The 16,747-nt window shown below is 40.8% G+C and overlaps 1 protein-coding gene across 2 annotated transcripts in view; it reads left to right on the plus strand.

Annotated features, from left to right (window-relative positions):
- LOC128703223 (piRNA biogenesis protein EXD1) overlaps nt 1-16,747 on the plus strand; it is an 89,789-nt gene that overhangs the window by 41,793 nt on the left and 31,249 nt on the right. For both annotated transcript variants that reach the window (XM_070103333.1, XM_070103334.1), the window contains 2 exons: nt 7,783-8,058; nt 12,960-13,103. In XM_070103333.1, coding sequence (XP_069959434.1) covers nt 7,783-8,058; nt 12,960-13,103 — 420 coding nt within the window. The remainder of the gene's footprint in view (nt 1-7,782; nt 8,059-12,959; nt 13,104-16,747) is intronic.

The following is a 16,747-nucleotide window of genomic DNA, read 5'->3' on the forward strand; positions in this document are numbered from 1 at the left end:
TTTGGAGGCAGGAAAATAAAACATAGATCTTCGTTTGGACAGTTTAATGGGACTTTCTTCTTTATGATAAGGTCACCAGATGCTGCACCTTTCTTTACTTTGTGCTCAGTCAACACATTCAGTAACTTTTTTTTGCCTTATTGAGCTATATTGACTTTCGAGATTTTTTTGTTTAGCAGGTCATAAACTGCATTAATCATTGCACAAGCTCTTACCATCATCTCATTGTCTTGAAACGAATTGTTGATTCTCTAACACCAAAGATAGGTACTGTCTCCATCACCTTGAGGCATATCAATATCCTCCATTTTGTTTTGTTTTTCAAAATAGGCATAATAACATGCTTTTAACCCTTAAACGGTCCAAACAGATCGACGTTCAAATTCATAGTGCTACAAAAGTAGATTACTTTTTTTTACATATTTTCAAATATAACAAAAAAATGTAGATAAAAGTTTTTTTTACACTTTTTCAAATGTAAAACAAAAAAGAAGATCTAAATTTTTTTACATACTTTCAGATGTTGAAAAAACATATACAGTGGACCCCCGGTTAACGATATTTTTTCATTCCAGAAGTATGTTCAGGTGTCAGTACTGACCGAATTTGTTCCCATAAGGAATATTGTGAAGTAGATTAGTCCATTTCAGACCCCCAAACATACACGTACAAACGCACTTACATAAATACACTTACATAATTGGTCGCATTGGGAGGTGATCGTTATGCGGGGGTCCACTGTATATACATTTGGACCGTTTAAGGGTTAATTCATAGCACCTCCAGTATCACTTGTATTCCCTTTGAGTGTCATGGTTAATATCCAGAGACGAGACGGTGATGTAAAGATCGAAAATTCAAATTCAGATTTTGAAATAGATTTTTTTTCTGTGTGGTACAAAAACAATATAGTTTACATGTAATAAAACATTGTTAGGCACAAAAAGCCACTAATATGCAAATGGTGTGATAGACATAAAAGTAAGGTGCATCCAGAAGGCAACTGGGAATGTGGTTGGTGGTTTACTCCAAGGAGTGAAGCTAGGCCTTTCCCTAAAACAATGGCTGCTTCCCAGGAGCTGTGCTGTATTACCCTTGTGAGTTTAGCACTTAGATTATAATAATAATCCCCAGAAGCAAGGGGAAATATCCTGCCAAGTTATCATGCTGGATTTTGTGTATAAGAGTGTATGTATGCTTATTTTCCCAAAAGTATAAAGTATAATCATGCAATTGCTATCCCATGGAACATGAGCTTGGGTACAAAATTTCTATCTTAATTTACTGAAAAAAGCAATTTGTGGTGGTGTGAAATGTGGGAGTCTGTATTAAACTTAGCAGTCAAATAATCTTACTTCAAATATGTTATGTCTAGTAATTTAAGCTCTAGTTATAGTAACCTGTAACTGTTTTGCATGATGGTAGGATTGCTGGTTTCTTTTTCTGTCTCATAAACATGCTAGATAACAGGGATATCTTGCTACTCCTACTTACACTTTGGTCACACTTCACAGACATGCACATGCATATATATATACATACATCTAGGTTTTTCTCCTTTTTCTAAATAGCTCTTGTTCTTCTTTATTTCTTCTATTGTCCATGGGGAAGTGGAAAAGAATCTTTCCTCCGTAAACCATGCGTGTCGTATGAGGCGACTAAAATGCCGGGAGCAATGGGCTAGTAACCCCTTCTCCTGTAGACATTTACTAAAAAAGAGAAGAAGAAAAACTTTATAAAACTGGGATGCTTAAATGTGCGTGGATGTAGTGCGGATGACAAGAAACAGATGATTGCTGATGTTATGAATGAAAAGAAGTTGGATGTCCTGGCCCTAAGCGAAACAAAGCTGAAGGGGGTAGGGGAGTTTCAGTGGGGGGAAATAAATGGGATTAAATCTGGAGTATCTGAGAGAGTTAGAGCAAAGGAAGGTGTAGCAGTAATGTTAAATGATCAGTTATGGAAGGAGAAAAGAGAATATGAATGTGTAAATTCAAGAATTATGTGGATTAAAGTAAAGGTTGGATGCGAAAAGTGGGTCATAATAAGCGTGTATGCACCTGGAGAAGAGAGGAATGTAGAGGAGAGAGAGAGATTTTGGGAGATGTTAAGTGAATGTATAGGAGCCTTTGAACCAAGTGAGAGAGTAATTGTGGTAGGGGACCTGAATGCTAAAGTAGGAGAAACTTTTAGAGAGGGTGTGGTAGGTAAGTTTGGGGTGCCAGGTGTAAATGATAATGGGAGCCCTTTGATTGAACTTTGTATAGAAAGGGGTTTAGTTATAGGTAATACATATTTTAAGAAAAAGAGGATAAATAAGTATACAAGATATGATGTAGGGCGAAATGACAGTAGTTTGTTGGATTATGTATTGGTAGATAAAAGACTGTTGAGTAGACTTCAGGATGTACATGTTTATAGAGGGGCCACAGATATATCAGATCACTTTCTAGTTGTAGCTACACTGAGAGTAAAAGGTAGATGGGATACAAGGAGAATAGAAGCATCAGGGAAGAGAGAGGTGAAGGTTTATAAACTAAAAGAGGAGGCAGTTAGGGTAAGATATAAACAGCTATTGGAGGATAGATGGGCAAATGAGAACATAGGCAATGGGGTCGAAGAGGTATGGGGTAGGTTTAAAAATGTAGTGTTAGAGTGTTCAGCAGAAGTTTGTGGTTACAGGAAAGTGGGGTGCGGGAGGGAAGAGGAGCGATTGGTGGAATGATGATGTAAAGAGAGTAGTAAGGGAGAAAAAGTTAGCATATGAGAAGTTTTTACAAAGTAGAAGTGATGCAAGGAGGGAAGAGTATATGGAGAAAAAGAGAGAGGTTAAGAGAGTGGTGAAGCAATGTAAAAAGAGAGCAAATGAGAGAGTGGGTGAGATGTTATCAACAAATTTTATTGAAAATAAGAAAAAGTTTTGGAGTGAGATTAACAAGTTAAGGAAGCCTAGAGAACAAATGGATTTGTCAGTTAAAAATAGGAGAGGAGAGTTATTAAATGGAGAGTTAGAGGTATTGGGAAGATGGAGGGAGTATTTTGAGGAATTGTTAAATGTTGATGAAGATAGGGAAGCTGTGATTTCGTGTATAGGGCAAGGAGGAATAACATCTTGCAGGAGTGAGGAAGAGCCAGTTGTGAATGTGGACGAAGTTCGTGAGGCAGTAGGTAAAATGAAAGGGGGTAAGGCAGCCGGGATTGATGGGATAAAGATAGAAATGTTAAAAGCAGGTGGGGATATAGTTTTGGAGTGGTTGGTGCAATTATTTAATAAATGTATGGAAGAGGGTAAGGTACCTAGGGATTGGCAGAGAGCATGCATAGTTCCTTTGTATAAAGGCAAAGGGGATAAAAGAGAGTGCAAAAATTATAGGGGGATAAGTCTGTTGAGTATACCTGGTAAAGTGTATGGTAGAGTTATTATTGAAAGAATTAAGAGTAAGACAGAGAATAGGATAGCAGATGAACAAGGAGGCTTTAGGAAAGGTAGGGGGTGTGTGGACCAGGTGTTTACAGTGAAACATATAAGTGAACAGTATTTAGATAAGGCTAAAGAGGTCTTTGTGGCATTTATGGATTTGGAAAAGGCGTATGACAGGGTGGATAGGGAGGCAATGTGGCAGATGTTGCAGGTGTATGGTGTAGGAGGTAGGTTACTGAAAGCAGTGAAGAGTTTTTACGAGGATAGTGAGGTTCAAGTTAGAGTATGTAGGAAAGAGGGAAATTATTTCCCAGTAAAAGTAGGCCTTAGACAAGGATGTGTGATGTCACCGTGGTTGTTTAATATATTTATAGATGGGGTTGTAAGAGAAGTGAATGCGAGGGTCTTGGCAAGAGGCGTGGAGTTAAAAGATAAAGAATCACACACAAAGTGGGAGTTGTCACAGTTGCTCTTTGCTGATGACACTGTGCTCTTGGGAGATTCTGAAGAGAAGTTGCAGAGATTGGTGGATGAATTTGGTAGGGTGTGCAAAAGAAGAAAATTAAAGGTGAATACAGGAAAGAGTAAGGTTATGAGGATAACAAAAAGATTAGGTGATGAAAGATTGGATATCAGATTGGAGGGAGAGAGTATGGAGGAGGTGAATGTATTCCGATATTTGGGATTGGACGTGTCAGCGGATGGGTCTATGAAAGATGAAGTGAATCATAGAATTGATGAGGGGAAAAGGGTGAGTGGTGCACTTAGGAGTCTGTGGAGACAAAGAACTTTGTCCTTGGAGGCAAAGAGGGGAATGTATGAGAGTATAGTTTTACCAACGCTCTTATATGGGTGTGAAGCATGGGTGATGAATGTTGCAGCGAGGAGAAGGCTGGAGGCAGTGGAGATGTCATGTCTGAGGGCAATGTGTGGTGTGAATATAATGCAGAGAATTCGTAGTTTGGAAGTTAGGAGGAGGTGCGGGATTACCAAAACTGTTGTCCAGAGGGCTGAGGAAGGGTTGTTGAGGTGGTTCGGACATGTAAAGAGAATGGAGCGAAACAGAATGACTTCAAGAGTGTATCAGTCTGTAGTGGAAGGAAGGCGGGGTAGGGGTCGGCCTAGGAAAGGTTGGAGGGAGGGGGGTAAAGGAGGTTTTGTGTGCGAGGGGCTTGGACTTCCAGCAGGCATGCGTGAGCGTGTTTGATAGGAGTGAATGGAGACAAATAGTTTTTAATACTTGACGTGCTGTTGGAGTGTGAGCAAAGTAACATTTATGAAGGGGTTCAGGGAAACCGGCAGGCCGGACTTGAGTCCTGGAGATGGGAAGTACAGTGCCTGCACTCTGAAGGAGGGGTGTAAATGTTGCAGTTTAAAAACTGTAGTGTAAAGCACCCTTCTGGCAAGACAGTGATGGAGTGAATGATGGTGAAAGTTTTTCTTTTTCGGGCCACCCTGCCTTGGTGGGAATCGGCCAGTGTGATAATAAAAAAATAATAAAAAAATTATAGTCTGCCCAAAATGCTGTCTGCATAACAATGGTCCCCTAATTTTTTAACAATGTACTGCTGGAAATTTAAAATGGATTGGTTGTTTTTTGATAATTAAATTTACACTAGCATGCAAATCATCTTTCTGAACAGCTTTATTACCTATAAACTGTTTTATATATTTATTGGCTAATTCTGCTGTAAACTTCTATGGGACGAAATTCGTAAGGCATCTACATACGAAAATGTTGTGCTAATGGGAGATTTCAACTATAGACAGATTGACTGGAGCAATTTGACAGGAAATTTAGAGTCAGGTGACTTTCTTGATACGATCCAGGATTGTTTTTTAAAACAGTTTGTGACAGAGCCAACTAGGGGTAATAACCTCCTTGACTTGGTTCTTGCCAGTAGGGAAACACTAATTAATAATCTTGAGGTTAATGATGAGCTTGGGGAAAGTGATCACAAATCACTCAGTTTTAATATATCATGGAATTCCCCTAATAATGGCAATCAAGTCTCCGTCCCTGACTTTCGCTTGGCTGATTTCATAGGACTGAAAAATTACTTAGGTGGGCTGAACTGGAATGACCTGACTAAGGGTCAGGTAGGTGGTGATGGTTGCCGATATGATGCTTTCCAGGGCATAGTTCTAGCTGCTCAGTCAAATTATGTTCCAAATAGGGAAATCAGATCAAACAAAAATGATCCTAAATGGATGAACAATAGATTAAAATATCTGATTGGTCAAAAGAGAGGCATATATAGGCAAATCAAAAGAGGAGAGGGGCAATTGAGAAATCGATATATTCAGTTAAAGAGAGAAATAAAAAAGGGAATTAGAAAAGCAAAAAGAGATTATGAGGTTAAAGTTGCAAGAGAATCGAAGACTAACCCAAAAGGATTCTTTCAGGTATACAGAAGTAAGATCAGGGACAAGATAGGCCCACTCAAAAGTTCCTCGGGTCAGCTCACTGACAGTGATAAGGAAATGTGTAGAATTTTTAACACATACTTCCTCTCAGTTTTTACACAGGAGGATACCAGCGATATTCCAGTAATGATAAATTATGTAGAACAGGACGATAATAAACTGTGCACTATTAGGGTCACAAGTGACATGGTCCTTAGGCAAATAGATAAATTAAAACCTAACAAATCCCCAGGCCCTGATGAACTGTATGCAAGGGTTCTAAAGGAATGTAAAGAGGAGCTTAGCACACCTTTGGCTAATCTTTTCAACATATCACTACAAACTGGCATGGTGCCAGATAAGTGGAAAATGGCAAATGTGATACCTATTTTCAAAACAGGTGACAGGTCCTTAGCTTCGAACTATAGACCAATAAGCCTAACCTCCATAGTGGGAAAATTTATGGAATCAATAATTGCCGAGGCAGTTCGTAGCCATCTTGAAAAGCATAAATTAATCAACGAATCTCAGCATGGTTTTACAAAGGGGCGTTCCTGCCTTACGAATTTATTAACTTTTTTCACTAAGGTATTTGAGGAGGTAGATCATGGTAATGAATATGATATTGTGTATATGGACTTCAGTAAGGCTTTTGACAGGGTCCCACATCAGAGCCTATTGAGGAAAATTAAAGCACATGGAATAGGAGGAGAAATTTTTTCCTGGATAGAGGCATGGTTGACAAATAGGCAGCAGAGAGTTTGCATAAATGGGGAGAAATCAGAGTGGGGAAGCGTCACGAGCGGTGTTCCACAGGGGTCAGTGTTGGGCCCCCTGCTGTTCACAATCTACATAAACGACATAGATGAGGGCATAAAGAGCGACATCGGCAAGTTTGCCGATGACACCAAAATAGGCCGTCGAATTCATTCTGACGAGGACATTCGAGCACTCCAGGAAGATTTGAATAGACTGATGCAGTGGTCGGAGAAGTGGCAGATGCAGTTTAATATAGACAAATGCAAAGTTCTAAATGTTGGACAGGACAATAACCATGCCACATATAAACTAAATAATGTAGATCTTAATATTACGGATTGCGAAAAAGATTTAGGAGTTCTGGTTAGCAGTAATCTGAAACCAAGACAACAGTGCATAAGTGTTCGCAATAAAGCTAATAGAATCCTTGGCTTCATATCAAGAAGCATAAATAATAGGAGTCCTCAGGTTGTTCTTCAACTCTATACATCCTTGGTTAGGCCTCATTTAGATTATGCTGCACAGTTTTGGTCACCGTATTACAGAATGGATATAAATTCTCTGGAAAATGTACAAAGGAGGATGACAAAGTTGATCCCATGTATCAGAAACCTTCCCTATGAGGATAGACTAAGGGCCCTGAAACTGCACTCTCTAGAAAGACGTAGAATTAGGGGGGATATGATTGAGGTGTATAAATGGAAGACAGGAATAAATAAAGGGGATGTAAATAGTGTGCTGAAAATATCTAGCCTAGACAGGACTCGCAGCAATGGTTTTAAGTTGGAAAAATTCAGATTCAGGAAGGATATAGGAAAGTACTGGTTTGGTAATAGAGTTGTGGATGAGTGGAACAAACTCCCAAATACCGTTATAGAGGCCAGAACGTTGTGTAGCTTTAAAAATAGGTTGGATAAATACATGAGTAGATGTGGGTGGGTGTGAGTTAGACCTGATAGCTTGTGCTACCAGGTCGGTTGCCGTGTTCCTCCCTTAAGTCAATGTGACCTGACCTGACTAGGTTGGGTGCATTGGCTTAAGCCGGTAGGAGACTTGGACCTGCCTTGCATGGGCCAGTAGGCCTTCTGCAGTGTTCCTTCGTTCTTATGTTCTTATGTTCTTAACTCCTTTGAATTTAGTACATATTCTTGGGTATACTAATAATAATAATTTGCTAATTTTGTGCATTGATTCAGCTATGCTTCATCCGCTCGGAAAATGTCATTGCAATGGGAATGGAAGGCCAGAATCTGGGCCGTTGCGGAACCTTGGCGTGGATCACTGTTGCAACTTCAACTATGATTTTCCTCTTTGATGTAGCTGCGATTGGAGTTTCTGAGACTTTAAAAGAAGGCATGGGAGACATTATACAAGACAGCACCATCACCAAAGTTGTGCATGATTGTCGGTCAATGGAAGACTTACTCCACCACCAGTTCAACATTAATTTAAACAATGTGTTTGATACTCAGGTCAGTCCCATTTAAGTTTTCCTAAAATTATGTAAAGGTTTAAATTGTATATAAATGTCCTTTCTTCACATGTGAGCCAACTAGTATGTGAGGTGACAACAACAACGGCTACTCCTACATCTTTACAGTTCCCTGCCCCTACAACAGGTCCTATTATGGCCTAACTGCTTGTACTGCTGCACTGACCCACATGGAACCAGTAACGACCAACATAAAGCTGCGAAAGATATAAAAAGCTGACCAAACACATTAATAGAGGACTGCTCGGCATACCAAACGCCAGCCTGCTGCCAGACGATATCACAGCCAAGCAACACTTATCACTATAATAACTCCATATCAACTCCACTAGTGTTCTCATGGGATACAAGAATAGAAAAAGCAATACCAAGACAGACACGAAACTTCTTAGAAAACTGTTACCCATAATGCCTGCCCTGAAGGACGCCAAGGAATCTTCCCCCCCACCCCCGCCCAGACCAACACAGCAACAACAATGGTGCACAACTCCAAAACCTTCTCCGGATTCCCCCAGCACTCATCCTCGTCCATGACTTGCACCCAAGCTGACTTGTCTACAACTATGGATAACACCCGAGACCTCTTCACCGCAAACGCCAACATAGATTACAACCCGTCAACACCCAAAGGTATAGCCCAGGAATTCAGTCCTCAACAATGACCCAACTCCATTGATAAAATTCTACAGGAAAATAGTATGCTAAGACGACAACGAAACCTATGAAAAACTCATTGGGGACCTAGAGCACTCTCTACCTACCCAAAACACGAGAATTAAAGACCTTGAATGTCATATTACGACACAAAACTCAAAGATTAGTGAACTAGAAAACAAACTGATATCATTAATAAACAAGCAAACCTACATCACTATAGACACACACACTAAACAAATAAATTCCCTCACCACCAAGCTGTCAGAAGCTACACAAGACTGGAAGTTAAGTATGGAATCCCAGTGGAATGCATGCTTCCAGTATCAAAAGGATATGGTTGAACAAGACAAGCTCCTAGACTCTGTCATTTTAACCAGCTCTACCTTACCACCAGACACAAACAATGAGAATTGCACCATCAAAGCACTCCAACTAATAAAAGATGAGATAAAAGTTAACATTAAAACCAGTGATAACAAGGAGTCCCAACTGCTAGGCAAGCCGGGCCAACAACAAAGTGTTAGGTTAAAATTCAATTCCATTGATGTAAAAACTGATCTAATAAGTTCCTCCATCAAGAAATGGAGTAATGTGTATATAAATGAGTGCCTAACTAAAAAAACATCAGAACCTATTATACAGACTTCAAAAACTTAAGCGTGATAATGGATCAATAAACAGTGCTTTACTTGTGATGGCATTATCATGGTAAAATTATCAGACACGGGTTATAGGTTTGAAATATCAAATGATCAAGAATTAGCATGTTTTTTTCTCACTCACTGGTTTGACTGAACCTTGTTAAGCCATATCTCAATAATTATCAACCATGTTCAGTGCTGTAGTATAGTAGAATTTACCCTTATTCTAATCCATATTTTCATGACTGTTAGTGAGTAACGGTAATTAATTCGCAGCTACTTAAGACACCTAAGGCGCTATTCAAGGTGCTAATCCAGGTACTTAAGTGTTTTAATCTCTGTCTTATTTTATACTCGAGGTGCTATAGTGTTTTATTTTAATATTCGGTAGCTCCATTATTTTTTAGATTTAAAATAACTATCTTAGTTCATAATTGTTAGTGGTTTAACTATCTTAGTTCATAAGTTCATTATTGTTAGTGGTCCTCTTCAAGGGGGGCTCCTTGGCGTGGTGAAGAGGCTCTTGGTCTGAGGAATTAGACCTGTCGGTCTCCTTCCTCAGACTGAACCTAATTACCCCCCAATCCCCCCTTCCCCATCCCATCCTCCCCTTTTTCCTTTCCTCCTCCTCCCCACCCTTCCCTCTTGCCCTTTCTCTTTTTGGCCTTTGGGATTTTTCCCACAGGCGTGCTAGTTCCTAGGTAGGGGAAAGGGTACCAGGATCCATCCCATTCCGTTGAGGTTCTTGGCGGTGGCGTATTTTCCGTGGAATCTGGATTGCCTGGGGATGCCCCGATCCCTCTCTGGTATCCCGAAGGGTGGCTTTGGGTGTCTTTCAGGCGATGGGTGTATCTCTGGAAGCCATCTTTCGGATTCTGGGGTTGGTGGCCGAAGGAGGTATGCTTTGTGGCGGATATCCGGCCGCCCTCTCTTTTGTTCACCGAGGCAGCTCGGCAGATGTGAGGTTGCTATCCCATATTGCTGGTTTACTGGCATGAAGGGTAGGGTATGGCATGGGTTCCATGCTGCATCTGCGCTACTTGTGGTGCTGAGGTCCTCTTGGATGCAGAGGGAGATTTCTGGCCCTTTCATTCCTCCTAGGAACTATCCCTCCCTGGTCCCCCCTTTTTTTATTCTTTTTTTTATTATTTTCTTCGTTTTTTTTTTTCTTAAAAAGAAAAAGAAGTACCCTAACCATGGAGTCCCCAATCCATGACCCCGCTACCCCCGGGCCCCTTATTGTTACCGCACCCCGTTCTGACCTCGCCTCGTCTTTTGGCCACTCTTTGGACACTCCTAAGGCCCCTGTACCTCTTGCTGGTGCTGTTTCGTCACCCGCTTCAGGTGCCGGGGTTTCGACTGACTCCTTCGAATTGTCTGACCTCCACTCTCCTTTGACTAGGCTTCCGGCCTCTCCCTCTACTGTGCGGCAATTTTCAAATCGCCAGCCCATCCCACATCAGACCAACTCTGTTCCGACTTCTAAATGCCAACGACAATCTCCTGATGATGTTACTTCGTTACCTTCCCATTCTACTCAGAAAAGGCCGGCACGTCGTGCACTCCCTCTCCACACACTGTTTCAGACCACACAATGGAATAAATTCTTTACTTTAAGACCAACTTCTTCTACTGCCTATCTTTCTGACCATAGTATTGGCAAAGCGCTCCTACGTCATGTTGGTAGAGATATTTCCTTTCATACTCTTCATAGTGGTATGCGCATCATCACAGTCCAGAATGCTACCCAAGCTCATGATCTTTCTCTTCTTTCACATATCGATACTATTCCTATCACTATCGAAAAACATCATTCCCTCAATTCTTGTAGTGGTACTGTCATTCTGCCCCATACCATAGTCCAACAAAATTTCCAGACATGTGGCAATGACATTCTAGAACAGCTGGAACTCCAAGATCTCCCAATTCTCAAGGTAGACACTTATGTTCTTCCTGCCCGCGGGTGGAGACAATACCCTTGCAATGTGGCTCGTTTAACTTTTGACAGCCGTGAACTCCCATCCTCTGTTTATGTAGCAGGACATCAGTTACAAGTTTGAAAGGTGATCCCTACACCACAACAGTTTAGAAATTGCTGGCGATTTGGCCACCCAGCAAAATATTGCAGATCTATAGCCAAATGCCCAGTCTGTGGTGCCGATGACCATTCTAATACGTCTTGCAGTCGACCTCCCTCTTGCCTTAATTGTCATGAGGCTCACCCTTCGTACTCTCGCCATTGCCAGTTCTACTTAAATGAGCGAGAAATTCGTTGCCTCAAAGAGGCAGAAGGTCTCCCTTATGCTATGGCGGTTTCTCATCTCCACCTCCAAGGGAGACTACCCCGTGTTTCTTATTCTCGTGTTTCCAAGTGTCCCCCCACTTCTAGGGTCCCATCTTCTGCAGCCTCCTCTGCAGTTGCCAGTCCCATAGTCACTCCTGTATCTAATTCTTTTGCTGTCCTGGGCTCAGACGTCCCTACTTCAACACTTCAGTCTGTTCTCACTTCTTCGTGTTCTCCCTCATAAACCCCGGTATCGACAAGACCTTTTACGAAACCTCCTCCCAATCGTCCCTCTACTTCTCAGAAGTCCAAAAAATCTCCTTTAACCCCCTCCATCCCTTCATCCACCTCCACACTTTACCTTCCCGGTCTCTGTACCTGGGTCTTCCCCTTTCTTTGGCTCTGTTACAAGTGTGGAGGTTCATCCTCCTCGTACTGTGCCTTCCTCCCCTGTCCCCTCCCAAGTTTCTTCCTCTTCTGCCACCTCCCAGGTTTCTGCCTCTTCTGTCCCCTCCCACACTTCTCCAGTTCCTTCCACCCTTTCGCCCCCCCTCCCATACCTTGGTACAGTCCATTACAGTTCCGATCTTTGCTCAAACTCCTCCTCCTTCCATCTCCAATATTGTCTCCCATACGACATCTCTGAATTCCGAAACACTTGAAGCAGTCTCTGAATATATTGCAGAGACCAAACCATCAATGGACACTGATCCACTCTCTGTTCCTTCTCTTTCCTCTTCTCCATCTGCGCAACTCCTTTCTTCACAGCTCACCGTTCCTTCGCTGCTTGAACGTTTTCCGCTGCCACTGCATGTGGGCTTTTCTAACCCCTCTAGTCCGTAAGTACCCTTACCTGCGGATTTCTAGTATCTTTATCGTTGCCAATCATGGCCTATTTACAGTGGTAAATAGGCCATGATTGGGTGAGCTTCAGATGTAGCTCTCCCAATTTTCCCCTGTTGATCAGGCCCTGATCCACCAGGAGGCTGGTCGTGGACCGGGCCACGGGGGCGTTGATCCCTGGAATGCCCTCCAGGTAGCATTTATCTGTATTTACATGTATCTGTAATAACTAAGAAATTTTATAAGCTTACCTCATTCATATTAAAGGTTTATTATTTAATAAATATTGGAATTTGAAATTTTATTTTAATTACATTAAATTCATTAGTGACATAAGCTTAGATTTTTACCAGTTGTATTTATAATGCAGATGTATATATTACAGTACTTCCATTTTGTTGCATGGTCTCTGTATTATTAGAAATACTTACAAATCGAGTCAAAAATGTCTTTCAGGCTGCTGAGGTGTATGCTTACATGTTGAGCCATCGCGGCGCAGTGCCATCGTTCGTGTCAAGCTTGCCATCTCTTCTGATACATTATTTAGGATTGTCACCTCATCATCTTTTCTTTTCTCGTGTTCGTGAGGAATGTGCAGAGGTTAGTTTGCATTCATGTTTTCATTATATTTTTTTTTTAACACATTTGCTGTTTCCCACCAAGGCAGGGTGACCCAAGGGAGTAACATTCATCATCACTCACTCCATCACTGTCTTGCCAGATGTGTGCTGACACTGCACTTAAAAAACTGCAACATATCTCTACCCCCTTCTTCAGAGTGCAGGCACTGTACTGTATGCACTACTAATTTACTGGCATTCTGATAGATTTCTGTGACAAAAGCTGATATAATGCCGAGTTCCATTTTGCACAGTACTGTATTTCAAATGGTTAATTTGGAGAAAATATCCAAATAGGCCCTTAATTCAGCAGTAACAGTGCGTTGAAGAGTAAGCCACAGTACTGTGGCTGGAACAATTCACAAATTACCCTCACTGGAGAGAGGAAAATTTAGAGAATAATGGTAATGTAAGCTAAAGAATATGGGTATATTATGGGAATTAGAAAACTGATGTTAAGGTTTTCATTTCATGATTTCACAATAAGAAATTGGCACATCAGGAGGATTGCTTCCCACTTTACCTAGCATCTTGAGTGTGCTGGATTGTCATAATTGAAATTTCAAGTTCAGAAAGTAGAGCTAATTTGTTTTGATTCCATTTCTGTTCTTGTGGGTAATCTCTAAACTTAAAGGAGGATAACTTGATGGTGGTGAAGAGCTCTTGATCCAAAGAATTGGAGCTGCTCTTTCCTTCCTCAGATCAAATCTTCCTACCTCCCATTCCTAGGGGCTATGTGATAACTATGGGTTTAGAACCTCCCCATGTTTATAATAGGAATAAAAACTAAAAAAAGAGTTGAAAGAAACCGTTTTAAATTTGTTATGCATATCTCTGGGTGTTTATGTAAATATACAGAGCTTTTATAACACCTTGGTGACAGTTTTAAGAACTTTTAAAGAAAGTTTTGAACTGAAGCATACACACATCACATAGATTGAAAATACAAAAATCTGTATATGAGGCATTGCATGGTAAAAAAGAATAAGCTCTACCACAGCCAAAAATCCAGGTTGGTGAATAAATCAATACTTTAAAGTTTCATCTGTGTGTGGCAACATGTAGATATTGTCTTCTGCATCTGTAAGTTAGGCTCGGTCTCATAACAAAGTATGGTAACTTAAGCTTCATAGTTCCAGTCAACCCCCTGCCTGCATTTTTCTCTATTTAACCCTTTCACTGTCGATACCCCTGCTCACAAACTTGCTCTCAGTGTCGAAGAATTTAAGGAAAAAAAATGTATATGTATATATACAGTGGACCCCTGCGTTACGAACGCATCGCGTCACGTTAAATCCGTCATACGAAGCATTTGAACGCAAAAATTTTGCCTCGCCTCACGATAAAAACTCACTTTACGTGATTCGTCCGGGAAGCGTCCCATGTGTGACCTCAGCGCCAGCGTTTACAAGCCAGCCAGTGAGGTCGCATCTACACATGTATTCGGTACATTTCATATTATCCCATTGTTTTTAGTGCTTGTAACTGCAAAATAAGTCACCATGGACCCCAAGAAAGCTTCTAGTGCCATCCCTGTGGTAAAAAGGGCAAGAATAGTATGGAATTGAAAAAAAGAGATTAAGGAAATGTGTGCAAAGTGGGTTGAACTGCAAACCTCTATGGATGAAAATCACCCTGACACAGCTACTGCAAGCCGTGTTGGCAACCTGTACAATGACAATGTTATGGCCCATTTTAGGAAAGTCTTAAAGGAACGGGAGGTACAGAGCTCTATGGACAGATTTGTTGTGCGACAGAGGTCAAGTGACTCTCAAGCTGGTCCTAGTGGCGTTAAAAGATGAAGGGAAGTAACCCCGGAAAAAGACTTGCTACCTCAAGTTCTAATGGAAAGGGATTCCCCTTCTAAACAATAACTTTCACACACTCCCCTCCTCCCATCCCATCAATCATCACCAGATCTTCAATAAAGGTAAGTGTCATGTATTCTTTTCTTAGTAGAGTAGTAATTGTGCATGTCTTGTTCAGTTTGTGTGTATTAAAATTAATATTTCATATGGTAAAAAAAAAATTTTTTCATACTTTGGGGTATCAGGAACGGATTAATTTGATTTCCATTATTTCTTATGGGGAAAATTAATTCGGCTAACAAAAATTTCGGCTTACAGGTAAAGCCCTCTCTGGGGTTACTTCCCTTCTCTGTCTTTTAATGCCACTAGGACCAGCTTGAGTCACTGGACCCCTGTCTCATAAAATAACTGTCCACAGTCCTCTGTTTCTGGCGCCTCTTTAACATTTCCCTAAAATGGGACATGGTTCTGTCACTGAACTTTTTGCAAAGATGGCTTGTTTCAGCTTGCTCAGGGTGGTACTTCTGCACAAACATTTGGACATCATTCCACTTGGAACAAATCTCCTTAATCTTTGAAGAAGGCACCTCATCCACTCCCTATATTAACACCTTTTGTAACATCAGCTTCCTTGATTTGTTCTTTCTTTGACAGGATAGAACCGATGGTCGACTTGTTTTTCTCATACATCCTGGCAAGCTCAACAAGTCTCACACCACTCTCATACTTCTGTATTATTTCCTTCTTCACATCTATGGTGTTTCTCACTTTCTTTACCACAGGAGTACCACTAGCAAGTTTCTTTGGGCCCATGGCAGCTTATTTCACAGTCCCACAAGCACTTAACACAACGAAATAATCGTAAAACGCGTGAATGAGAGCGCAGGTTAGTGTTCACTCAAGCATAAACAAAGCTAGACTGCTCACGGCGCCTGCGCAGGGACGCGGACAGAGCGGGCGGCAGACAGGTCCCGTACCCGGCAGTCCGAAAATAGGGGCGCGTTCGATAATAGGGACACAGTTTGTCTGAAAAAATGGTCCTATTTTCGAAACGTTCAATATGTGATACGTTCTATTTTTGAGGTTCCACTGTATATATGTATATGTATATGTATATATATATATATATATATATATTTTTTTTTTCTTCTTTCTTTCTTTCTTTTTTTTTTCTTTCTTTTTTCTTTTTTTTATTATCACACTGACTGATTCCCAGCAAGGCAGGGTGGCCCGAAAAAGAAAAACTTTCACCATCATTCACTCCATCACTGTCTTGCCAGAAGGGTGCTTTACACTACAGTTTTTAAACTGCAACATTAACACCCGTCCTTCAGAGTGCAGGCACTGTACTTCCCATCTCCAGGACTCGAGTCCGGCCTGCCGGTTTCCCTGAACCCCTTCATAAATGTTACTTTGCTCACACTCCAACAGAGTGAGTGTGTGTGTGTGTGTGTGTGTGTGTGTGTGTGTGTGTGTGTGTGTATATATATATATATATATATATATATATCTATATATATATATATATATATATATATATATATATATATATATATATATATATATAGTGTGAGAGTAATGGTGGTTGGGGATTTCAATGCTAAAGTGGGTAAAAATGTTATGGAAGGAGTAGTAGGTAAATTTGGGGTGCCAGGGGTAAATGTAAATGGGGAGCCTTTAATTGAGCTATGTGTAGAAAGAAATTTGGTAATAAGTAATACATATTTTATGAAAAAGAGGATAAATAAATATACAAGGTATGATGTAGCACGTAATGAAAGTAGTTTATTAGATTATGTATTGGTGGATAAAAGGT

The sequence above is a fragment of the Cherax quadricarinatus genome, chromosome 85 (genome assembly GCF_038502225.1).
Source record: "Cherax quadricarinatus isolate ZL_2023a chromosome 85, ASM3850222v1, whole genome shotgun sequence".
NCBI classification, from domain to species: domain Eukaryota; kingdom Metazoa; phylum Arthropoda; class Malacostraca; order Decapoda; family Parastacidae; genus Cherax; species Cherax quadricarinatus.